This window comes from Patagioenas fasciata, chromosome 4, assembly GCF_037038585.1.
Source record: "Patagioenas fasciata isolate bPatFas1 chromosome 4, bPatFas1.hap1, whole genome shotgun sequence".
Lineage (NCBI taxonomy): Eukaryota > Metazoa > Chordata > Aves > Columbiformes > Columbidae > Patagioenas > Patagioenas fasciata.
The window spans coordinates 33791120-33817815 of NC_092523.1; the positions used below are offsets into that span (position 1 = coordinate 33791120).

Below are 26696 nucleotides of genomic sequence, written 5' to 3' on the forward strand. Positions count from 1 at the left end.
GTGACTGGTGGTATGAGATGTAAGCCATCGGATTAAGTAACTTACTCTTTGACTGTATGTACCAAGCTTACAGTCTGCCTTGGCAACAAGTAACAAACTCATAAACACTGAGAGTACCGTACTTCAATAAATGTCTAATGTGTTGACATGAGCATGTCCCTATGGACTGAGCTAGTTGTCCCTTATTTGATGCAATCCTGACTTGAGTAGGACTGAGATCTGAATTATTACTTTCTTTTTCATGGAGTACCATTCAAAGGGAAAGACATTTATTCAGCTGGCATAAATGTGCCAAAAGTATTTTTTGGTAGGTGAAATCCAGAGCTCATGCATCAGCATCTGCAACAGGAATAAGGAAGTGCCTAAATAAAAATGAAAGGTGATCTGAAGAGCAAATACAGTGTGTAGTTCCATAAAGCTTTTTAGACTTTTCAGTCTGGAGTTTACTGAAGTACCTGTACACTGTGGGACCGTCCTGCTGGCTTTTGTCTGAACTGCTGCAGATGGGAGTTGAAGGGGGAAAGGCACCAAAGCTGCGAAAGACTGCACTAGTTGTGTGCAATCATAGAATAGTTTGGGTTGAAAGGTCCTTTACCAGGTCATCTAATCCACTCCCCCTGCAGTGGGCAGGGACATCTTCAACTAGGTCAGGTTGCTCAGAGCCCTGTCCAGCCTGGCCTTGAATGTCTCCAGGAATGGGATGTCTACCATGTCCCTGAGTAACCTGTTCCAGTATTCCACTGCTCTCATGATTGAAAAAAAAAAAAAAAAAAAAAAAAATTCTTCCTCATGTCTAGCTTGAATTTAGCTTCTTTCAGTTTAAAACCATTACCCCCAGTCCCATCACAAAAGGCCCTACACTTAACAGAGAGGGAATTCTGATTTCAGCACAGTCTGCTGCAGTATATTTCCCTTTTATTTTTTCTAGAACTATTTATGGGGTAGTGTAACTCATTTTTGTAAAGTCCCTGATCAAATGTGGAAATACATGAAATGGAAAACTACTCCTTTAGCCCCAAAAGTGGATTTAAACTGCCTGGAAAAGTCTACCTATAGCCTCAGGCTATAAGTTGTGCTGGGCAGAAGTGATCTTTGTTCTACCTAAACAACTGTATAGCAAAAAAAGGTAAGATTCAAGAGACCAGAGAGAACAAGCAAGCATAACATAACTCTGTAGCTAATGGACAGAGTATTCAGCTAAGAGAGTAGAAAGAGGAATCTGGAGTCTAGATTTCTCTTAAAAAGGGGCATCATTTTTACATTCTTTATTGAAAGAACATAAACGATTGCTTTTAAATGTTCTACTTGAGCAGAAGAAGCATTTACAGCTGCTTAATATGCTTGTAAATGATATTGCTAGTTTCTATTGAGACTATGTTTACAATCATATTTCAACACTTGAAAATTGCTGGTGACAATTCTGTTGCTGGTTTTATTGAGAACTGTTAAGGTCCTTAGGACAAGGAGTAGTTTAGGAATGAAAACAAGTCAAATTGCTAAGAAACTATCTTTAAGACTATGTAAACCAAAGCTGTTCAGTTGCTTTATGATATGCTTTCTCCAGTATGATAGCTGGTTAGGACTATGATCTTGTTTGTTTTTTAACTCGGCAGCCTGCCTTCATGGTGATATATTACAATGGCACGCTGTGTAGCTTATAGTCATCATTTGTGCATGACTGGTAAGATGTGGATTTTATATTTTGTCAGCTGCAAACCTGGAGTCTATTCTTAAATCTCTCTGCTATTTTTTTTTTTTTTTTTAATTAACCTGTTTTTATTAAGCAGTTTATTTACTTTGGTTGTGAAGGCTTGTCTTGACTCACATAGAAGAAAAGATTTGACTACAGTCTTGCCAAAAAGTATATCTGAACATCTTTACAAAGGAAATACGGGCCTTTTCTGATGATCACTGCTTGTAAAGTAAGCTAAGTGTAAGTCGTAGTTAACTTTAAATCAGTTGAAAGAAGACTGGAAGAAAAAGAGTCATCTTTCTGTGGCAGCGATGAAACAATCATGGATTATTGTGCTCATCAGTCATTTTGTCTGTATTTCAGAAAGTGTTGAGATATTGGAAGCAGTTTAAACCAATGTCGTAGAAGAAATTCCTGACAGTGAGACTTCATGCTCACTGTATTGTCAGAGATGTCCAAGACATGATTTGATCACACTTAAGTACTTTCATGAAGAGGAAACTGCTGATTCCAGTGGACTTCTTAATCTGTCAGACAAAAGAAAGCTATATTAATCTGTCTAGAAGGGAAAGCTGTCTTGAATTGCATATAATATGCTGTTTCTTAAATGAGGATGATTAGTAGGAAATCCTGCCTTGAGCTGCAACAGCATCTTTATCATTTGAAGAAACATAATTAGTCTTTGACTTACAAAATGTATGCTGTAATTTGCCCAGTGCTTTAGGGTTGTGTTAGGCAGGAGTCAAACTAGGTTATCATTACAGCCACCTATGAATGTAAAATCTATACTTTCTTCAAGTCTTCCACTGATTTATATTTTACAACATTTTAAAGGTAATACCAAGATAATTGTTTTTATCATTTGTTACTAATTTGTAATTTTTGAGGTTGAATTAGAGGAATGAGAGCTTAAATAAGAATACAATATAAATGAACTAATCTAAAGCTTTAAACTGATTAATTTGCACTAATGCAGTCCAGAGCAACCATTTCAGCGTACTGCTTATAGTTTGCATTCAACACAGAAGATAAAAATCTCATCAACAAAATGTCACCTCCCTTATATTAAATTCCAATGTCTTGTATCTATTGAAGCTGGTGATAAAAATGTTGTAGCTGCTTTCGGTATTTCCTTAAATTAAGGCATTCAGAGATGGAAGAAACTGTATTTCTTTTCATACACTACAATTCAAATGGTGTTATACTACATGCAAATCAAGCCTATTCATTCAAATGTGTTGGAGACAGCATAGTAGTCTTTTGGATCATGGTAGGTTAACCCTGACTTAACAGCCAAACTCCCACCCAGCTCCAGAACCTTTGTCATCTCAAGCTGAATGTGCAGTTGGGAAGTCTGTGCATATTTCTGGAAGTGCAAGTGCATGTGTTTGCAGGTATGCTTGTAGTAGGGAATGCATGAGAGAGAGAGTGAGACAAAAATTTTGAGCCTTTCTCCTCCCCTTGCAAAGACCACATTTTTCTGATACTTCTTTAATCACTGAGATCATCCATGCCTTAAAAATAGCTCATGGTATGGAATTAATATTAACATTCTTAATATGGTGCCCACCTAATGTTCTGTGGGTTTGGTTTTTTTTGTGGGTTTTTTTTGTGTTTGTTGGGGGGGGGGGGGGTGTTTGTTTGTTTGGTTTTTTCATTTGTTTGTTTAAGAGACTGCCATTTCAGCATTGAATGGAAGTTGTTGATATACTATTTTTCAGATGCAGAGGTAATGTGATGTAACTGGGCACTGAGATGAAAGCTTATATGGGATAGAAGAAATACTTGCTGATATCAGCTTCCTTGTGCTGATTTCTGTTCCAAATGTAGCAGTTTTGTTTATATTAATGTAATTGAATACTATGGTTGCATTTTTGTGTGTTTGTTTTTATACTGTTTAAAATAGAAATCAGAAGTAAATTTTATTTGAAGACAATAGTAACTATTTTGATTTTTTTTTTTTTTTTTTTTTTTTTTAGTAGACATCAAATAGACAGCAGATATCCCCACAATATAAACTCAAAGGAGGAAGGAAAGGAGAATACAATTGTATTTGTTACCTGTTGTGGGCTTCTTGTTTTGTTTTTGTTATGGATGTTTACAGTTAGTTTCAGTTCATTATAGTACCTATTCAGCTAGCAAGGCAGAACAGCTGTGGTTTACCCAAAGTCTCTCCAAATTATTAAGCTGATGTTATGAAAATGTTTTTGATTAGGTGAATTGTGAATCATTACTAAATAGAAAAATTGTATTAATTCACTAGAGATACCATTTGCTCATCGTTGTCTTAGAAATGTTTGTTATAAACTTGCGTCTTCTCAAGGATGCTTGAACCATTTTGCTATAATGTGCATTGATTTCCGGGTAGAATAATAGTCAGTGATGTGAACTACTGGAGCTCATTCTTCCTGTTGTTTGTTGTGGATTGCTTTTTTTTTTTTTGGTGGTTGTTGTTTGTTGTGTGGTGTTTCCTTTTGTGTTTGGTTGTGGCTTGTTTTGTTTTTGTTTTGTTTTGTTTTTGGAGAGGAAACATGGCTGGGAATAAGAGGTGGCAGAAGGAAAACAGGAAAATATGACTGCAAAATGATGCTCGGAGTCAGTTTTGCTTCAAAAATGAATGTGTTGTCACAGTGATCTGTTTCTCACACACGCAGTCGTTTCCTCACTCAGCAATGAACAGATTATCCCCATCTCATAAAAAGGATTTAAGAACTGATTATGTTACAGACTTCTTCAAAGCTAAATTGGAATCTTTTACTTGTCACTTCTGTGGGGATGTGGCATATGCAAAGGTATGGTTATTCATTTTTTTGTGTAAAGGGAGGGGCACACCAAGGAGATCTCCAAACTGTTACAGAAAAAGAGAGGAAGCTCAATATAAAAGGTTTGAGAATTTTTTATTTCAGTTGAAAGAGCAGAGCAGTGGCTCTTGTTGCAGGGAGCTGACTTATGTTAGGTCCAAAGATTCTTTTCAACCATCCTAATGGGCAGTCACAAAAGCCACATTTCATAGGAGCACTTGCCCTTACTATCATGGCCTTAATTTAGAAACATTTCAACTGATGAAATCTGTCAATGCAGCATTAAGCATTTTGTAATATACAAAAACTTGGAAAAAATGAAAATGCTTGGTGATTGCCAGGTTTTCAGCTATAGTGAAACACTTAAATGAAGCTAAATTTTCACTTAGGAAAGTGTCTCGCAGTAAAGAGTTAAATAAAAAGAATGTCATGCATGTGTATGTGATTCTAAATTCAGAAGCATTACATTTCCTTTGTTGGCATTAGTTTCTGCTGAATATACAGGATATATATGGTGAAGTCTAAAGCCTCCTGTTACTGGTCTGAAGTGTTTTAACAGAAGTGTGGCATGCTTCGATTAAAAGACTGGAAGTTTTAATGGGTCAAAGCATATATATAGATATATTTTTTTTTTCTTACTGGATATTTTTCTGCTTACCCATTTGAGCTGTATTGACCAGCTTAATTAATAGGAATTACATCTGGAATTAGACTTTCTTTACCAAACTGTAGTGTGTAGAGAAGTGGTAGCATTCTGTCTGGAGTGCTTATAGAAAAAGTGGGAGTTGGTTTGTCTCTCTTTTTTTTTTTTTTTTTTTCCTCCCCTGTCCCCCCAAATATTACTTGACTTTTGTTAGTGGTGGCTCCAGTCTTAATGGCTCTTGATGGGGTTGAAGTGGATAGGAAACTGTTGAAAGGTGCCATATTTCTGCTTTCATGTGTTAGCAATTCTCTACTTGCTGCTGCTGTGGGAGATGGAATCTAATATTGTCAGAACATATAGACTGAATATTGACTATTCAAAGAAATGCAAGCGTAATGAGATCTCTGGATTTACTTTATTCGTCCTGTGCTTTTTGAGATCCTCCCTATCCTCAACCCAGCTATTCAACAGCCAACTCCATTAGTGGCTGTGTTGAAATTTAGCCTTTTCCCTTGCAACTGTGGTGAGTCTCAGGGAATTAATGCTTCATGGGAGAGCTTGTACTGGCTTTCTCCTGAGGTTCGTGATACAAAGAGGTGTTTTAGAGAACTTGTGTTTCTTGAAGTCATCTACAAGTCCCTTTGCTTGAGGGAAGCAGATGAGCCATCTACTCTGCCATTTGTTCATTTCCAGTTAACAGTTCTGTGTTGTTCCCCATAGAGCCTGTGAAAAGGTGTAGCTTGACTAAGCCCAGCCAGGAAATTAGGAGAAAGCTTTGGTTAGAATATGTGACAATAAATATTTTCAGTTATCTTCATTCACAGACCTGTGATTTCTATGGGAAGATATTACCTCAAGGAGGTTCAATGCAGAGTTGTCATATTCCTTTTGTTTTATCCCCCATTTTGTAAGTTTGCAGTACTAATGCGACATTTTTTTCCTTTTTTTTTAATTTTCATTCCCATTTTATTTGTTATTAAGGGCAATTACTAAATAATAACAAAAATATTTATCCTGACAATAACACTCATCTTCTATGTGTCTTAAAAGCATAAAAAGATAAAGTAGGAGATGATGATGATAGATCTTTAAGTCTAGAATATGAGGTATATAATGGATTTGATATGATAGCAAAGCAAATTGCTGGAAAACAAGGGCAAATTTGACCATAACTGAATGAGCCATTATTTGCAGTATCTAGTTTTTGAAGAGTAGTTGTTTGAACTTTTCACAGCCATGATATTGCTTTATAAAATTTTCTTCATTTTATTTAGTACAGGCTGTCTATTTTGTTGCTGTATGTAGACTATAACTCTGTTTTGATAGGAGCACTGAGTAACTATGCACTGGTGGTATATAATTCTGTTTCTATTGGCTTTTCTTTAAGTGAAATTGAAATCTTTATTGCTTTTCTTACCTACATGCTCTATTTTTTTTAGCTGCTGAGACAGAATTTAAGGCTTTTTTTTGTTTGTTTTGTTATAGCAGATCAACCTTGAAAACTTGATAAAGGGACTTTAATTTTGCTTATAATAAGTCTTATTAATAGCTTACACTATAACTAGAAAAAGGAACATGGAATATGTGGCCAGTCTTTTGATGTTTATTTTGTCCTTGATTAAATAATTGCTTCCCTGTTTTTCAGTTTGATAATAAAGGGTCAAGACAGCAGTGCTTTCCCATCACTGTAAAAAGCTGGGATAATTAGATAAAAGCTCTCGTGACATTGCAGCATCTTCTGTATCTAGTATATGCCAGATTCCTACTACAGAGTGGCTAGTAGTGCCTTGAGTCGGGTGAATCCAAATCTTGGTGTTTGCTCCATGAAAAGCCAAGTTGGGCCTAGCAGGATATACTAGCACAGGCTCAGTGCCATGTAAACACAGTTGTGTGGTGTTTGTGGGGCCAACTTGTACCTGCAAACAGGTTAACAGCTTTTGTGCAGCAAATAAACTGAGTTATCTCCTGTCTGCATCCATGGCACAGTTAACCCACACTATAATTGAGAGTTGACTGAGTTTACTTTTCATGAAACTCAGCAGTTCAAATTTTGAACTTACTGTGAGGAAGAATTAATTCAAATAAGATCCTTCTGTATTTCGATTTCACTGTCTTTTTGTCACCCCTTAATGACTTTTTTCATTTAAAGCAAAAGTCATCGTGCCTTCCTAATCTTGCATCAAAGGTGGATCAGACTCTTGTAACAAAATCTAACATCATGTATCAAAATTTTGTCCTCATTCTCTGCTATTGGCAACAGCAACTGTTTGACTCCTTGTCATTGCCAAATCAAGCCAACAAAACAAAATTGCTCTGGTTTGCACCATTAATGCATGTCATGGTTTAACCCCAGCTGGTGACTAAGCACCATGCAGCCTCATGCTCACTCCCACATGGTGGGCTGGGGGAGAGATGCAGAAAAGTAAATGTGAGAGAACTCATGGGTTGAGACAGACAGTTTAATAGGTAAAGCAAAAGCTGTGCATGCAAGCAAAGCAAAACAAGGGATTCATTCACTGCTTCACATGGACAGGCAGGAGTTCAGCCATCTCCAGGACAGCTGGGCCCCATCATGCCTAATAGTTTACTTGAGAAAGCAAACACCATCACTCTGAATGTACCCCCTTCCTCCTTCTACCCCTGGCTTAATAACACTGATCATGATATCATATGGTCTGGAACAGCACTTTGGCCAGTTGGGGTCAGCTGTCACAGCTGTGTCTCCTCCCAGCTTCTTGTGCACCCCCAGCCTACTTGCTGGTGGGGCGATGTGAGCAGCAGAAGAGGCCTTGACTCTGTAAGTGCTGCTCAGCAATAATTAAAATATCTTTGTATTATCAACACTGTTTTCAGGACGAATCTAAACCAGCCATGTACAAGGTATTATGACGACAACGAATTCTATCCCAGCGAAAACCAGCACAATGCATCTCTTCAGGTCATTCTTTCTCTGTTGTTATCACTAAAAATACAAAAAGATGTTTCTCCTGAAGAGACTGGTAATTATTCAAATAACGTGTGTAAGCACCTTTTGAACATGGTGTATGAACACCCTCTGGAAACAAGATTTCATGTGAGAGAATAACATACATTACTCCTGTCAGAAACATGACGTGCACAGATGTGTTGGAAAATTGAACTGTTTCTGTCTTAATGGCTACAGCAGCTTAACTTTCAGATTGCAAAGAATTGGAAGCTCCTTACCCCTTCACTTAATGAAAGCATAAGCTCTGCAGAAATAGATGAGTCCACCTAAGAAGAAATTTAAACTGGGTGTATCAATAACTACTGGTTTAACTTAACTTTCATTCAGAGTATTTTCTTGAAGGATCTGATTGATTATTCTTTTGTGTTTACAGGTCTAATTACAACCACATCTAGAAAACTAGATCGAGAGCAGCAGGGAGAACATATACTGGAGGTAAATAATTTCTTTAGATCTCTGAAAAACAGTGACTGTAAGTTCATCACACTTTTGCAGAGATTTAAGTTTACTATGCTTGATTACTATATGAAGAATTTAGAGAACTGGATTTCAGAAGTAGTTTGATTCTATGTTCATTTTACTGCAGTGCACAAAACTACCTATCTTGTGAAAACAGTGTGGTGGGACAGTTTTCGTTTTTATATCTGTAAACCAAGATTTTCTTTCAAACAGTAAAAAAGCATGATTGTTAAAGGAAGAATGTGATTCTTTTTTTTCCTCGAATGTAATTATTGTAATAGCTGTTTAAGCCTGTCTTTTGCTGTATATAGACCTCTGAAAAAGAAGTGCAGAATCTTTTTTTAACATTGAGAACACAAACAGATTTTGAGTGACTAGACTGTTTTTCTGCATAACTTATTTATCAATCACATAAGCAGATGAGTTGCAAAATATGTATTACGGATTTGAGGTCCAAGAACATAAAAATCATCACATAATTCTTTTATTTAGTTGCATTTAGTTGTTCACCTGGCATTTATGTAATATGTGTTCTCATTCTCTGTCAAACAACATGAAAGCAAAACATGTGGACAACTGTGAGTTTTCCAAGTTTCACAAGGTTGCCATGCAGTCTGAGAATACCGTACTTCAGTTGCAGTGAAGACTTAGTATTCACAGTGATACTTAAATTCTGAGCTTTATCTGTAACCTTTATTGTGCCTCACCTCCTGGATGATAGATGAAGGGCTGCAATGTGAGTCAAAAAAACTAGTATTAACGCTAGAGAAGCAAGTCTGGACTTACTCAAAACTTGTGAAATCTGTGGAAAGGTTTTCTAATAGGAATGCAAGGACTGCATAGACGTGGAAATGAATGTATTCCTTGATAGCGCAAACTATCCTTTTGCAGAACTCCAGTGTACATATGGTCTTCCTAGCCATTTTCTATTACTTTGGTGCATTGTAAACTGGATTAATGCAGCTATTCGACCAAATTTTTCTCATTATTTTCATGTATGCATCAGCTTTGGAAAGACCTCTTTGTACATAAGTAGCAATAAGGTGGAATTTCCTTTGCAGTGTGTTTCTAGTAGTAATAATAGCAAAGTTAATTAATTGGCAAATCTGGTTTAGTACTAGTCGTGCTATTCTTGTACATTGTAGAGGAATATCCTTATCCTCAAATCTGTTTGTGACGTTTTTCCAAAGCACTTCATGTTAGTTACATCTTATTTCTTGACAACTGCTGTGTATATAGGTTGTAAAACTGGTAACTCACAACTTGTACTCCTATGCATATTGTACTGGCTTTTATATTAGATATATACAGTAAATAAAATGAGCTTTGGGTCATTCTCTGACCCTGAAGCCACCTGGCACAGTATGGCTTTGATTATTTATGCCTTATCCCTGGAGCAGGCTGGCATGCCCACGTTGCCTGTTAAGAATGGTGCCTGAATAGTGTGAACTGTCATGCTGCAGCTCAACAATGTGTGGGAGCATGCTACTTGCTCTGGGCCAAAACTTACGCCAGAGATCACACTGGGAAGTGTAATGTTATGGGGAGCTGTCTGCTAGCGGTCATGCCTCCTAATTTAACCTAATTTATTGGAAGATAATGCATACAGAACTTAAAGTTGGGGTTTTTTGTTTGGTTGGTTGTTTTTTAGGGTCACAGTATCACACAATGGGTATATTAATCCTCCTGGTTTCAGCATTCTCTATAAAGATAGCAGATTAAGCTGATTGCTCTTTAGATTGGAATATTGCTCATTTCCTGTTGGTATTGTTTATTTTTCCTTAATTTTGAATCCCAGCTTTTTGTTAAATTTTTAAATAAAACTCTGTGAAGTATCCAACAGAAGAACTCTTAACTGCAAAGTGATAATGACTGGTAGCACAGCCCAAAGTAGCAGTTTTCCCATTTGTTAGTTTTATGTTGACGCTTTTGAAAATAGGTTGGAAAGAAACCCAGAAATACACAGAATGGTGGGCAATATTATGAGCCAAGTGCTGACCATCTGGCTAATTAATTGAGCATTGAAATGTTGACCAGATGGGTTGGTGGGTTTATTGCTCGTTTGCTATTGAATTTGATCCTTGATTGCAGTCCTGCTTACATAATAGTAATTAATATGCCTCATTCTTTTATTCCCAACTTTTAACTATTTTCTGAGTACCCAATGGCACATTTCTGTGCAATTATTTTAGGTTAACTTTATATTATGCACTCATATCTTAGTATTCTGTTTGTTATGTCAGTAACACATTCAAAACTTGATGTTACATTCAAATCAAACTAGATTTTCTTCAGATTTTCCATTTTCTCTATTTGGCTCAGGGCAGTGCTAATTTTATTTTAACAGACAAGTTATTCCATACCCCATGGAATTTACTCTTTTGGGATGTGTTTTGATTTTTTTAGAGTTTTTTTGGTGAACTGAAAGATATGTGTTGTGGAACAAGTATTAATATATGTGGAAATCTTGCCATCTGTTAGATGTAGATTTGTTGTGGAAATGACTACTCCTGCTTTTTCATTTCCTTCATGCTTGCAAGTTAAACCACGTTTCATTCATATTTTCGTGTTTTGTTTTTTTTTTTCCTAAAATAGATGAAAAAGGGCAAAAAGAAGAATAACAGAGTATCTAGATAGGAGTCTTGTCCTCATTGTCAGTGTAAATTTCTTGTTGTCATCAGCGACTCAATTCTAGTCTTTATTAGTATTCTTTCCGTTGTTTTGTATCATGCTATACTTGTATCCTTGTGATTTTTCCATAGTCAGATTTCCCCTGGCATCCTAAGAACCAGTGAAGAATTCACCACTCACATTCCTGCAGAAAAACATTAGTTGTTCCCACATTGGGGTGGGCTTATTGGAACAGGAATATCCTATACCAGTGGTGTGTGGGGTATTTTGGTTGGGATTGTTTTTGTTTAACACCCTCCACAGCACTGATCTTCCCTGTGATGTTTTCCCAGTGCTACTGTGGTGACTGACTTCTACACGAAGCTTCCTCCCAGCAAAGACTTGCATCTTCCTCACAAACTCAAAACCAAAATAAAACTGCAGGGTTTAACACGTTTGCTATAGAATTTATTTTTAGAAACCTTAGGTGTTTAATCTGGTTTTGGTTGTGGGTTTGATGGGTTTTTTGGAGGGTTTTTTGTTGAATTTCTTTGACAAGTATCTTTGACAAGTATGGTAGAATTAGATGAGCATATCTTTATTAGTTTCCTCTAATCGCAGGAGGGCCAGCATAGGTGACCCTTAGACATCCCTGTGTGGTTCTGTGCAATAATAGGGAAGGTAAAGTCAAGGAGGACAATTATAAATGGGGGTGGGGGGAAGTGAGAGAAAGGAAATTAAAAAGGGAGACTACAAAAAGGCTGAGGAGGAGTGCTGCACTCAGTCATTAAATTGTTCTTTAAATGAGAGACACAATGGTGAAAATTTCATAGCTAAAACAAAAACCAGCCCAACAGAAAATGAAAGAAACATGTCTTTACTCATCATTATTGCCTAGGTCTTTAATGCCATTTTTTGGTAAGACATCCCCCTCAGAAGCTGAGATTTAGCCAAACTTCTAGAGGTCAGGTAATACTGTTATCAGTGAAGAATTTGTGTGTGTTTTAAATGCTCTGTGTGATAGGAGCTAAACTCTCCCTTGAAAACATCTGGTGTCTGCCTGGGTCCAGTGGCTTTTATGTAGATGACAGGGTGCACCCAGAAAATGATGGGCCTGATTCCATAACTCTTCTACTAACTGAGCTCTTTCAGGAGGCAGGAACATAAACCTCCTATATTTTTATTCATTGCAATAGATACTAAAGTAATTTACAGATGTTCATATTTAGCCCCTTATTAACCAATAAGGAATTAAATAGGTAAGAGGTAGGGTAATAAGGTAAGATGCCTATAAATGAACTAAGATTTTTCATCAGTTTGATCCTTTTTCAGTAGATATGGATATTTTTCTGTTTACTGACTGCAAATTAACACAACTCTTATTATATTTTTGTTCATTACCCATGCAAATTACATCAGCTCAGTCTTAGAATTAATATTGTAGAAGATTTTGTACTGAGTTCCTGGCTTTTTAGTAGAAATTTTGACTATTGCTGAAAGAACAGATTTGGTTTAATTTCCCATTTCATTTAGTCCCTGGAAATAGATTATTTTGTGTCTTTCTTAAAAGATAACTTTTTAAGCTTATTTAAAACAAAATAGTTATTTTATGTTTTAAAATATAGGGAATTTTTAGTGCATAGGCCTGTCACATTCTGAAAACTATATTCTTATTAATTGCATCTTTTGAGGTGTAAAATCAAATTATATTGAAAAGCTTCAAAAAAACCCACTAGGCTGGAAGTATACTAAGTTCTTAATACAGTGAAGCTATTATAAGAGATACTATACTTGTGTGCTATTCCTGTACTCAAGTTAATATTTCAGTTACAATACTGCAAAAAAGTGAAATAGATTTAATATGTATCTGCCAACTCCTACATGCCATACATCAAGTGCCAAAATGTTAGGATAGTAGCAGAGTAAACTTTTGTAGTGCCTTTTCTAAATGTTTACCAAGTAGCTTTACCCAATGGTCTTTTAAGTAACTGAAGTTAGGGAATTACTTTACAGTTGTAGTAGGAAGTTGTAGGAAAATCTGATTTTAAATAACATTTTACAAGAACCATATTTGAGCTGAGCACTAACCATATCCTTTTTTAATAAAAACAGGTAATGGTAACAGACAACGGTATTCCTCCAAAATCAACAATTGCACGGGTGATTGTGAAGGTTTTAGATGAGAATGACAATAAGCCTCAGTTCTTGCAAAAATTCTACAAAATCCAGCTACCAGAGCGTGGTAAGCCAGAACGAGAGAGAACTGCCAGGAGAGAGCCGATCTACAGAGTTATTGCTGCAGATAAAGATGAAGGCCCCAATGCAGAGATCTCGTACAGCATTGAAGATGGTGATGAACACGGCAAATTCTTTATTGAACCGAAAACTGGAGTGGTTTCGTCGAAGAAATTTTCTGCAGCAAAGGACTACGATATCCTTTCAGTGAGTCAAAATCTTGTTTATCATGAATATGTGAAGTGTTCTGTGTGTTATCATCACTTCTAATTCAGTAGCTGGCAGATGAGTGACTGCAGTATCTGAAGGAAGAAAGCTTCAACAAATCCAGAAGTATTGTTTTGTGTGTTTGCTTTGTTGTTTTGGTGGTTTTTTAAATGATCATTTCAGATGTTTGTTTTGAGAAAGTGAATCAAGAAGCTGCTGTTCTTTTCCAGAAAATGACAGATAATGAACACAATGAGGGAACATAAACAATCAGTTTGACTCTCTTTTAGGAAGAAAGCAAAATAAAAGTGAATATATGGTTACAGTTTGTACTACTATCAGGTGCTGCATGCTTTTTCTCCATTTGCTGCCTAGATAATGAAGGGCAAGTGGCACTTTGAGAGACACTTAACCTTTTCAGATGTATCTCGCACAAACAAACATGCTTGGAGCTTATTACTACTTTTCAATTTATGTGACATAATGATTTATGTGATCCTGTAGCCTGAAAGATGTGTCTGTTTCACAGATTAAAGCTGTAGATAATGGTCGTCCCCAAAAATCATCAACTACACGGCTGCACATAGAATGGATTCCAAAGCCTGTCCCACCCACAGAGCCTATTTATTTTGAGGAAGCATTTTTTTCTTTTACGGTGATGGAAAGTGACCCAGTTGCTCACATGATTGGTGTAATAGCTGTTGAACCTCTTGGAACACCAGTTTGGTTTGACATAACAGGTAAGGAGCCTTAACACCTTTTATAATTAGAAACAAATGCATGGACTCTCAGATACTAGAGGGCTCATTGCAGCTTGTTTGCTTAATTGCTTTTCTAAATAATGCAATGTTTCAGTGTTCTTTAGCTTGTAGATACATATTTTTCCCTTATTTCATTATAAATCAAAGCAACTTCAAAATTTTTTGTCAATGCTACTACATATCAAAAATTAAAATTACATTGCAAAATAACTGCTGTGTTCCAATTTTGGAAATGACTTATGAATATTGTGTCAGTGAAATTAAAACCTATCAAATCAATCTCGTAGACTGTAGGATAGGGAAAGAAATAAAACACCAGTTTTCTGTAAATTGGGGTAGGATACTCAGATTATAGTGTTCACATTGATTTCTTGTCTTCTGGGCTGCTTCTCAGTTTGCTCTTCCTTGATGCAATACTAAAAGGAAAGCTTGCAGTGTTCGTAACCCCAGCAAACTTCTTCCTGTACATGCTCTTACTACTATAGCACACCTCAGCGTATTACCAATGAAAGGGGAATTCTAATCAGTAATATGACTATATGTTGATGCTTTGTTAACAAAATGAATAGTACTTTTACATTTTAGACTAACTCAGTATACCTATGAGCACCAGGAGTATACAGTATTCACGATATAGTTGATACTAAAAACAAGTTCTGTCTTGTGTTATGTGTTTCAGAATCAAGGAGAATAGCACAGCCTTGTTTTAGGAAAGGGATCTTGTAGTGAACTCTTTCGGGTCTTAAGGTAGCCCCTATCAGATTGGGACTTTTCACCTTGGTTGCTGATGAAAACTTTAGCTATTATGATGGTTTTAAGTTGTTGGGGAGAGCATTTTTTTAATTATTTCTTTAAAAATTAATTATTTTTAAGGTCTGCTTTGATGGTGTGTGTTTTCTAAGGGATGATGAGAACAGCAACAATTAAAAACAATGTTTGTAAAACTAATATATGTAGCAGGAATATATAAGTGCCAAATACTTGAGGGCGTTCTCAGAAAACTTTCAAACACATGAGAACAGACACAACTGTTCCATAAATGCATGCTTCATGCATGAAGAACCTGTGATGACATTGATAATGACAGAATCACAGAAAGTTAGGGATTGGAAGGGACCTCTAAAGATCATCTAGTCCAATCCCCCTGTCAGAACAGGAACACCTAGACAATTTCTAATGTATTAAATATTTACATAGGCTTTTTTGAATGGTTCTTTCAAATGTATTGTGGGGGAAAAAAAGGTGCTCCTGTCCAAATAGATCATAGTTGAATAAGAAATGTTTGGATTTAGACAAACCAAGGGCTTAGAGGTCTCTACAACTGTATAGAGAGAGTAAAAAGTTCAGGGTACTTCCTTGCATTCTCCTAGTTGCAAAGCTCTCTGCTTTGGAGGTATTTTGAAATTCAGACTGCTCTTTTACTGTTCTCCCAAACATACACACACATTGACATGGGAGTAGAAAAGCAGAAATTATAAAAATAACTTAGGTGAGCAGGAGAAAAGAAGGTTGCATGTGCTCCAGTTCAAACAGAGTCATCCAGTCAACAACAAACAAACCTCTGCAAACCAAAAAGAGTCCATTAAAGGAAAGGTCAAGAAAGGGATATTGTCAGAAAAAGGTGAGTGGTTCATAGAGATGAAGGAGCATAGGTAGAAGAGGCCTCATAGATCCTGAGAGTTTCCACAGAGTAGAGCAATGGTGTTTCCTGGGGTCTTTAATTAGCAGAATTTGTTAATTAGCTAAAGGATGTACATTTCTGTTGTTCTGTTTATTTGCTTCAGCTGCTGTGCACTGTGAACAGTGTGTACCTCTGAAGAGAACTCTGATTATAGTATTATTTTTATTTGTTCCTTCTAAGTATGCAGCTCATGTACAGAATTTTTATTGTATGCTTAATGCAGAAAATAGATTATATTTTCCTGCTGTTTTTAGAAAAACATACAGAAAACTCCACAGGGAAAGAGCAGAACTTGTCCATACACTGTAAAATAAACCATTTTATTTTCATAGGAATTGGCCTTGATGATCCTTGTGTGTCCCTTCCAACTCAGGACATTCTATGGTTCTATGACTGTTTTCTTAGTAAAAGTATTTTGGAAAGTGTGTAATCATGTTATGAAGTTATTGGCTACTCTTGCAGGCAGTCACTTTACTGCCCTCTTTTACTGTTTCTAATAGCATGAATTAATTTGATTGACAGCTTTCCTTTGTGTTCTGTGCTTGCTTTCCATGCTTTCTTTCTTTTTGGCTGAGCCAGGAGACAAGCTTGCTAGTGAAGTATTTTACATCTTTCAGATGGCTTGTGACCTGAACTGTACAGCAGAAGGTATCTGCTGAGATCACATAATTTATTACCAGATTATGAGATCTGAAATGAAAGCGTACATTTATAAAATATTTATTTTATTAACCCTTCGGAAATCAAAGTGCTCACAGTTGCATTTGTGACAGGTTCGTTTTTGTTTTGTTTTGTCATCATTACATTTATACAGCATCATTTCAGAGCATCTAGTTTTGGCTTTAGCCAAAACTGTTGCTGTTACACTTCCAGTGTACCAGATGCAGAAGTTTGGGTTGAGTTCTGCTTCAGTGGATTACCAGATATCACCACTGCTACAAAAATTAAGCGAGGCTTTGTGATTTCCTTGATAAGGAAGACAAAAAGTTGGTTGAAGAGCTCATCCTCACATGAGGGAAACTCGGTGAACAGATTCATATTTATTCACCCTACTCTCATCTCTTGAAATGGAGATGACTTCATGGAGACATCTCAGCCATCTGAGAAAATGCTGTGGTGTGCCAGCTATAGAAGAAATGTTAGAGAGTCACTTTCTGAAGCTGACATCTTGCACAAAGCCCATTAAAAAAATTTCATGTACACCTGTTAAAAAAAAAAGGCTGCTGCTTTTCACTTTGTCCAGTTTATGTCATTTGTGTGGTTCAGAAACTACTGCTGGACCAGTAAGAGGAGTTGGCTTTTAGTGAAACTAGAAAAATTACATTCTTTGTCATTATCAAATATCATAAATCCAGTGAAGCAGAATCCACTCCATATTTCCTAAACTGATATGTCTGTTGTGCAGTGTGACCTTCTGAAGGTGAAATTGTTTTTATGTGTGAATGGGGGTCCATTTCAGTTCTGTTACTATTCTTTCTTGGATTAATTATAAATTTGCAGCCTTTGGAACTTCACCCTCCCACTTCTAGCCTTGGCTTTTCATAAAAGGCATTCAGTGATTTACAAATCATAGCATGTAAAAACTCTTTAAAAAAAGAAAAGGCACTCGGATGCTGTATTTGTGAAATATAATTAGAAAAACACATGCACGTAATTAGGAGAAATTGGTTCGCAATGACTAGCTCTGGTTTGACCAAAACAAAAATCGATTCCTTCATTTTAGGCAGTTTATTGAAAGTTCTAAAGCAATTGTAGTTAAATGGCAGTATTTATTGTTAACAATATTTGGACTTAATGGACATTGTATTCTCATGGCAGTCTGCTCAGGGGGGCATGATGATGATCAATTAAATGTTTAAATGCCTGAGTGTAGCTATTGATCTACACAGTTATTTAACAGTATTTCAAAGTGTAATTTGAAAGTTGCACAGGGGAAGTTAAGATAATTTGCTTCAGGAAAGGAGCTTGGCCATATTTAAACATTGGGCATTTAAACTTCTAGCACTCATCTCAGTAGGAGTTAGAATGCGAGTTCTGTAGACACTCAGCATTGAGTTGAGAGTCCTTTGGAGGTCCTGTAGGTTTTTTCAGCCTTACCTATAGTCATATGCAAGTATAGTACTTTGTACTCTGATCCAGAAGACATAAGTTTGACTGTATGTCCAAGTTGGGATTTTCATTTATTTTGATACAAAGTATGGTTTTCACTAATTAGCCTGACAGCATAAAATAAACTTACCACATTTCACCTAGTAATTCTCAGTTTCCTGCTCTTTTTAATCTTTAAATTCTAGTTAAAAAAAAAAAAGTGAATCTTGCTAAGAATCTGCCTGCTACCTTTCCATAAATGAGGCCAATCAGCTTTGTCCAGAACTACTCAGTTTTAAATATCTATAAGCAGCAGTATATCACATTACCAGGAAAAAAAGGGGGTTAAAGTTAAGTGTATGTATATGTGTATGTAGTTCCACCTTCATTAAGCATCTGAAGACAGAACGTGATCATACATGAAAATAATACAACAGTGCTGTGTTTTATGAAATACTTCTCCTAATTTCTTGAACAAGGTGGCAACTATGACAGTCGATTTGATGTGGACAAGGGCACTGGAACTATCATTGTCGCTAGACCTCTTGATGCAGAACAGAAATCAAATTACAACTTGACGGTAGAGGCAACAGATGGAACCAGATCTATCAGCACTCAGGTAATGAACTTTCTAATGAAGCACTTTTAGAAGAAGGAATTTGTAGCTGGGGGAGCATGGAGGGTGTTGCATTTTCTTCTTACTATTTTTTTTCATCCTGGACAATGAATATGGTTTACATAAATTAGGGACTCTCTCTAAAATAGAAGTGGATTCTGATATTCATAGACCCATGTTGTTTGGTGGTCCAGGTAGAATGTTGTGTGTTAGTGTGCTGTAGTCTGAATCAGCAGCTTTTAAGTCATATCATGTTCTTACATTAGCTGAGTAAATAAAACCAGAAACTAAGCCTTTCCATGCGTGATTTACTCACAAGGAAAGGATAAATACTTATTTTCTGAATTATTCCTCTTTATCCAGTTCCCCTAAAATTACCAAATAATACGATTACTTTGCTTCAAATTTTAAAGATGATCATTGTAGGTTCCTCCCACCCCAGGATCTGTGGATGACAAATTGTACCATGTCCAATTACAGTTTGATGAAAAAGAGCTGCTCCTTCTGTATGTTGTGCATATAGAAACAAGGTTTAGATGATGACATCTCTCTAAATCTTCCTGAGTACTTTCCTTTAGCTTCAGTAGAGGTAGAGGTTGCCAAACACTCTCCAGAAAGCAGCAATCTCAGACAAAACGTTTTTTTTTCGAATTACCTTGCTACTAAGGCTGCATGGTGGTGGCAATTTTTTGCAGTTGGACTGGTAAGTTCACATTAACGCAGAAGTCTTTTTGTGACACTACTGGAAATAACTTGAAGTAGGTTATGATATATATCCCTTCTGTTTTTTTCCCATCTAGTTTCTTTCCACCCAGCGCAGAATCTGAATATATTTGGAAGTAAGGTTTAGCTGAGGCTGGCATGAATGGAGCCATGAGCATAGTGGAACTCCACTTTTATTCCAGATAGAAAGGAAAGGATTTGTGTACAGATTTAAGACTGTTCTGTTGGATTGAGGCAGTGACGTGTCTGTGTTGCCTGCTTCTATAATTGACGTACTCCTCAGGAGCACAAAGAACAATAAGTGGTTTGCTCATGTCTTCTCTGTGCCTGGAAATCTGTTATGAATGCAATGTCTTGTTTTTCAGCTTCCATGTAGTATGTATGTTTTCCTGTTTTCTTTTCTAATGTCTTATATGTTGTCCTCTTTCAGCCAGATGTAAAGATGTTTCTTGTTGATGTTTAGGATTTAAAGCAATCTTTATTGAGCTGACTGACTGTCTGTAGGCTTGATGGGTCAAATAGGCTAAATTCAACAGAAGAAGATTGCAAGGTTAGCAGTTTCATTTGAGAGCTGCCTTTTCCTTTAATGGTGACAATAGCGAGTGATACTTTAGACCATGAATCTCCAAACACAACAACATGGCACCCAGTCAGAACTTGCTGCTATCACAGCCATGGCGCCATTGCTGCTGGTGCTGATAATCACCATAAAAGGTTTGGAGAATCCTGCTGTAAATTTATTGCTTAGTTGTAGTAGAAATATAGAGCAGATTCATTTCTACCATTTACAAAATGCTGGATAGAAGGCATGAAAAAAAAATTAGAAGAAACCCAAATCCAACTAAAAGAGAATTCCCTCTGCCAGGAAACTCAGAAAGACAGCAAGAGGCTTTCCACACACAACTTCCCCCTCTCCCAAGAATGCATTCAAAAATGCCACCACGCAGAGTATGTTGGGGTGGCCTGGGGACTAGTAAAGGCTGTTTGTGGTCTCAATGACTGCAGATTTTCTACCCAGTGCTGCTGCTTCTATAGCTGAATTTTTGTGGGCATCCTGAGCTGTCACAGTTGAACCATAATCTGTTTTGTCTTCTGGAACAACCAAAAATTGGAAGGTCACAAAAATACTTTAGCCATTACCCCTTCTCTTCTTTTGAGTTACACTATTCATTTAGCTCTTCTCAGAAGTGCACAGTGTAGCTTTTGTTCAATTTCTTTAAATGAATTTGTTATTTTAGCATTTTGCAAAGCTGGGTGAACATTATAAACATTTACCACAGCATTCTTCTGTAGAAGAATTGAAGTAGAGTCTCAAATTTATCGTCTCTTATTTCTGTGATTGCTTTTTGTGTGCGTTTCTTTTATGTCCTTCCTCTCTGAGCTGAAGTTGGCAGGAGCAGAAGTTGTGGTTTCTGTTACAACAGAGCACAAAGGCTTCATTTGCATTGCCTTCCCTTTTCCCCTGCTTGTAGCGTAAGCACAAGTTATGCTGTTGCTGTTCGAGTCTCACATTACTGAGGTGTGTAGATTGGGGTATGTGGGTTAGTTCAAACTCTGCAACTGTTGGTGCATGAACAGACTCCTGATTTTAACTGATTCTCTTATTTCCCTGTAACTCCTGGCCCACCCAAATAGACTGATCTGTTAAGATTGCCCTCAGGACTATCATTCAGGAGATGCATTTCAGATGAGGCTTAACTTCAGGGAAATTAAAGTTGTTTATGTGAAATCAAAGTTGAAGGTGTGATTCATGGCTGCCAGTGTGTAAATTCCCTTAGTTACTGCTGAAATAATGCTGATTAAAGTTTGAGTGATGTTGTGTTTGATTCTTTGAAGAGGTGATAAACAGGTAAAATGGAGTGATAGGCAAAAAAAATTTCAAATACTGAGTGCATACATTAGGAACAACAGTATGCCATACACAGCTTTTAGCTTACAAAGTAATTGCTGTAAATATTGGAAGTACAGTAAACAATTTAACGTACCTTGATTAATAGCAGATTTAGTAATTTTATATTTAATTTGAAAAAGGAAATGACATTTTCGGCTCATTGGGGAGGGTGACAAGAAAGGCAAATTTTGTGTAAAAGCAGTGTATTAAATCTGACTTGAAACTGGAAGGCATTTCCTGGCTTCAGGCCATTAGCATCTGTAGAGCATTTGACTTTCAGGACTTCAGTTAAATAGCTTTTTTTGAAAAATACAGCAGCAGTAGGCGTGGAGGCTGTTAGAATTTTGCATGCATCTAAATGCCAAATGCATGATGCAAAACAAGGACAAACAAATTCCAGACCTACAGTAGTGGTGTTTGACAGATGATGTTAGAGTGTCATACAGTAAGGAATATAATTTAAAAAAAAAAAAAATCAATGTACTAATGTTTTTGGTTTATAATGTTTTTGCCTTACATAGTAGAAGTAATTCACAGGCAGTAAGTAGTAATATGTGAACTATCGAGTTACTTTTTGGCGGGAAAAGAAAAAAAATCCTGTTTTTTCTAGCTATAGCTGCAGTTATTGCTATGTCTATCCATTTTTTCCACTGGAAGTAATATTTAACATGGTTTAAAGCCAATTGCAGCATAAAATTGCATTTATGCAGGATAGAATATTCTTCATTGATTAAATGTGCATTTTTCTTGGGATCACCACACTGCTCCACAGAGAAATTTTGGAACTGGATTATCTCTGGATAACATAGCATTTTATGAACATGTCAATGTAACTATAATGTAATTATGAATTAAGAGAGGAGGAGATTTTAAACTCCACATAGAATCAGCAAATGCAAAATTAGATGAAAACAATCCAAAGGAACATCATGTTTAAATATAACACACTGAGTATGTTGGCACATATCTCCTCTATAGGTTACTAGGTTTCACCTGCCAAATAATTAATAGTTTTCAAGTCATTTTTCTAAATAATCCTGGGCTGGTGTATAACCAGGTTGCATCGCTCTCAGTGAGATCTGTGGGTAGAGAGCATTGTGCAATACAACCTTTGCATAGCCTTGCAAAATCAGTCTATTTCCTTTAGTTCCAGACCATTTTGTTTCAGAGATCATATTGTGGTCTGTTAATATCAAACTTAACTATGCCTCTTAAATATGCAGCTTCTTTCTTAAGACATGATATTAGAGTATTTAATTGAAATTTAGTCTTATAATTTCATTGAGAATTTGTGTAGCTGTTTTTATTATACATGTTACTTTAGAATAACAGAAATTTCATGTATTTTGTTCTCAGGTGCACAAACCCATATTTTTCGGAGTTGGTCTTTAAAATTGCATTCACAGTTACTGTTTTGGGTGCCTTTCCTTTAATTTGAAGGCCTTAACAGCTTACATGAAAATGTGTTCCTTTTAAATTTAAGATGAGATAGCACATCTAGAATCTGTCACATAGCATCAGTAAGAATCCCTGTCTTGAAAGTAGGATTTCGTTAGTACAATTACTTAATAGTTTAGGTTGGAAGGAGCCCCCAAGTTCATCTAGTTAAAACTCTTGCTCAAAGCAAACTGTACAGTTGAATCAAGTAATGATGACAGGGATGCTGTCTCTTCCTGGGCATCCTTTTATGTCAGTGTTTAATAACCCTCCTTGGAGATAATTTTCTCATACATCTAATTGTAGTTCCCTTGTTGGAGCTTGTGAGTGTCACCCCTTGTCCTTTCACTGTGCAGCTCTGCAAAGAGCCTGGCTCTCCCTCCTCAGCCCTTCCGAACACAGGGTGTGAAGGACTTTTAGATCCCCAGTGATTTTTAATGACCCTTCACTGGGTCTGCTTCAGTTTGTCAAGATCTTTCTTGCACTGCAGGGCCCAAAACTGGAGTGGATTTACAGTCTCACCAGTGAGTGTCAAACAGAGGGGAATATTCCTTTAATACTTCCTATTAAAGCAGTACAGCAGTACAGCTAGCCAAGTTATAGAAGTGCTGCCCATCGAGTCACATTACACCTGTCCACCAGAATCTGTGGAGGAACCTAAGGTAACAACATCAGTGAGTGAAAAATGAATCTTGAAGTATGTACATAAAACACATTTCACTTCAGTCAAAGACACACTTTGCACTTTAGGTACATTTAAAAGGATTGCAGTTGTTTTTACCAGTATGGAGAAAAACGACATGTCTGAGCAAGTAGTTTGAAAAAGAATAGAACACCTAAGCAAGCCACTCATAGTGACTGAGTGATTGTTTAGTCCTTTGCAGTATTTTTGTTAATAATTCATATTTAATAGTGCTGTACATTTTGAAGAGCTATCTCCTTATCTGTTCAGCCCAACAGTACCTTTTTAGAGGATGTCTCCTTATGTGTTTAGTGGGAAGGTCATCTAAACTGCTTCACTAGGCAATACTAGAGGAAGTTGATGCCAAGTCCTTCTGATGGTGGGATCAACAGATCACTTCTCAGTTCAGCTGGTTCATTGGCTGTGTGGTTTGTCTTGCAGGCACCAATGTTGCTTCCAATCTCTCCATTCCTGGCATTTAACTAAGTACTTTGCAGAGTTTTTTTGTGGTGCTCCGTTCTAGAAATGCTGTTTTACTGTATTCATTCTGTGTAGCACCAGCAGCACAGGTGGCCATGTCTTCCACTCCGAAGATTCATTCAACACAGTTTCTCTGGAGCTGCATTCTCTCTCTCCTCCAATTTTGACCTAAGTTTCTATATTTCCTCATTTGAAAGAAAAGTAGACATGAACTTAAATAGCAGTTTTTATTTGAATTGATCAAATTTGACACTTTCTCTTTTCACTTAATGTTTTTCGCAGTCTAAACTTAATAATCTGCTCAGGTGGGAATTGAATAAAAAACTTGATGTGCTTGTTTTGAAAGCATAGTATTTATTAATTATTTTAATTGCATATGGTATTTTAACCTTTTAATTATACATAAAATACTTGTAGAGTTTAAATGGTAGTGAAGGTTGGGGTTTTTTGCATTTTCTTTTTAATTTGTTGGCCACCTTCACTTGGTCTCAGTTTTCGTTTTCATGAGCACCAGAGTTCAGTGAGCAGGTTTTTTTACTGAAATGCTATGTAAGTGACTGTATTGAACCCTCCTATATTTCTTCTTCCAAGATGCATTAAAATGTATTTCATTTATACAGAATTGAAAAAGAATACTACTACTGTGCTTGTGTTGCTTTATTAGATCCTCTCTAGTCATGACAATTAAAAAAATCACATATTTAAGGTCATTATTTTAATTCTTGCTCTTCGTTTTTCAGTTGAATTTGTTAGTGAATATATTTGAAAACTTGACCTAATACGTATCCTGAGTCACCAACCATAAATATTTCTCCCCACAGAAAATCAATATTTATTCCAAGTCCATTTCCTTTTTTTAGTCAGTTTCTAATCCATGACAAAAACAAACTCCCTTAGTTTTTCTAGTGACATCTCACAAGGGATTTTATCGATGTGCCAAATGATTAGTTTATTCTCTTTTTCTTCTAGTTTCTGAGAAATCTAACAAACTGTGGGAGACAGCATTTACCTGTGCAGTAATAGTTTATATTTATCCTAACAGACTGTTTCAAACACTAAAAACTCTGTGAATACATATTGGATTATAGCTCACTCACCTGCAGCACCTAGGACTGCATCTGCTAAAAAAGTTAGAGGCTTGTGTGTGTGGCTGTGGACACCTGTGTATGCCCACATACATGCACATGCCACCCCCCTGCCCAGATCAGCTGGAGGTGGAGCTCAGTGTTATTGACAACGCATGTTACATTAGGAAAATTGCCATCTGATTTATTATTTTTTTTTTTTTTTCCCCTTTGCAATTCAGCAGGACCTGGGGGTAGCTCCCATCTTCTGTTGGTGATTAGTTTCCATTTAGCAGCTTATTGTAGCACCACTGCTTTGCTAGTATCTCTTTTGTTTTGTGAAGGGTCATGCTCCTTATTGTTCTTGGTGAATAAGACTGAGGCAATATTGTAATCTGGAACAGGCTTTCTTCCTCCTTAATTGCTCTTTATATTTCCTATTGGTCTTGCTTACTCACACATTTTTTCACAGTTTCAAATAAACTTAAACCCCTTTTTATTCCTTACCTTTTCATTTCATATCTGGCTTCTGACTCTTGAGATTCCACATTTGCCATCTCCAGCTCTGTTCCTATATTCCCTTTTATATGCTTGCCTTTTTTTGTTGTCAGAGTGAAATTCTCAGTGAAAACAGTCTTTTTGGTGACAGTTATTTCAGCTACCAGAGTGGGCAATATGCCTAGTTTTTGGGAGGAATTATCAAGGTTATAATGCAAAGTTATCCCAAGAGTTCCACACCCAGGTCTTTGTGCTCCCAGATTCTCACTGCCCTTAGTCCGTCTGCCTCGTGGTGCCTTCAGGGCTGGTGCAGGACTTCGTTACTTAGATGCAAAAGTCTTAGATGCAACAGCTTAGAATAACATGCTTCTAACCTTCTCTTGTATAAAAAGGGCAACTCCTGGTAGCCTTTGTAAACTATATCCAAGGACTGCCTACGTCTGTGTGGAAGTTACTCAAATGTTTTCAAATTGTATTAAAATTTACCATTAGGAAGAATTCATTGTATTGGAGCTTAGGTAGTAGATACAACCTGTAATAATATACTTGAATCTGAAATAAATATTTTATGAATTGGTGTGATTCCTGTTGATACACTTAACACCTGTTTTTCCTTGTTACGTATTTTAAGATGCTAGATTTGCAAGCTTGAAGTTGAGGAAATTTTCTTTTCCTGTAGTGAGATGCACAGCATTTTCTTGTTATTTACTACCATCATGGTTCATCTCATCTAGTTTCTACTGCATGCAGATTGGTACTTTGTCTAAATTATACCTCTAGACTCCACCAGGGTCAATGGAAAGCAATAAGTATCTTCAAATAGCAATTTAATCCACCTATAGAACTGTAGAATTTTTTCAGTTGGAAAAGACCTTTAAGATCATCAAGTCCAACTGTTAACCATAGTACTGTCAAGTGCACCTCTAAACCATGTCCCTAAGCACCACATCTACATGTCTTTTAACTGCCTCCAGGGATGGTGACTCAACCACTTCCCTGGGCAGCCTGTTCCAATGCCTGACAACTCTTTCTGTGAATAAATTTTTCGTGATATAAAATCTGAACCTCCCCTGATGCAACTTGAGGCCATTTCTTCTCATCTTATTGCTTACTACTTGGGGAAAAAAGAGATCAACACCCT

At 36.7% G+C, this 26696-nt stretch overlaps 1 protein-coding gene across 10 annotated transcripts in view; it reads left to right on the plus strand.

Annotated features, from left to right (window-relative positions):
• The window catches only part of FAT1 (FAT atypical cadherin 1), a 112188-nt gene that overhangs the window by 50300 nt on the left and 35192 nt on the right, over window positions 1-26696 (plus strand). For 9 of the 10 annotated variants that reach the window (XM_065836532.2, XM_071807585.1, XM_065836534.2 and 6 more), the window contains 4 exons: window positions 8497-8558; window positions 13305-13634; window positions 14164-14374; window positions 18644-18783. In XM_065836532.2, coding sequence (XP_065692604.2) covers window positions 8497-8558; window positions 13305-13634; window positions 14164-14374; window positions 18644-18783 — 743 coding nt within the window. Of the gene's footprint in view, window positions 1-8496; window positions 8559-13304; window positions 13635-14163; window positions 14375-16693; window positions 16850-18643; window positions 18784-26696 lie in introns of those variants that run through there. The other variant, XR_011738779.1, reaches the window with a different exon arrangement.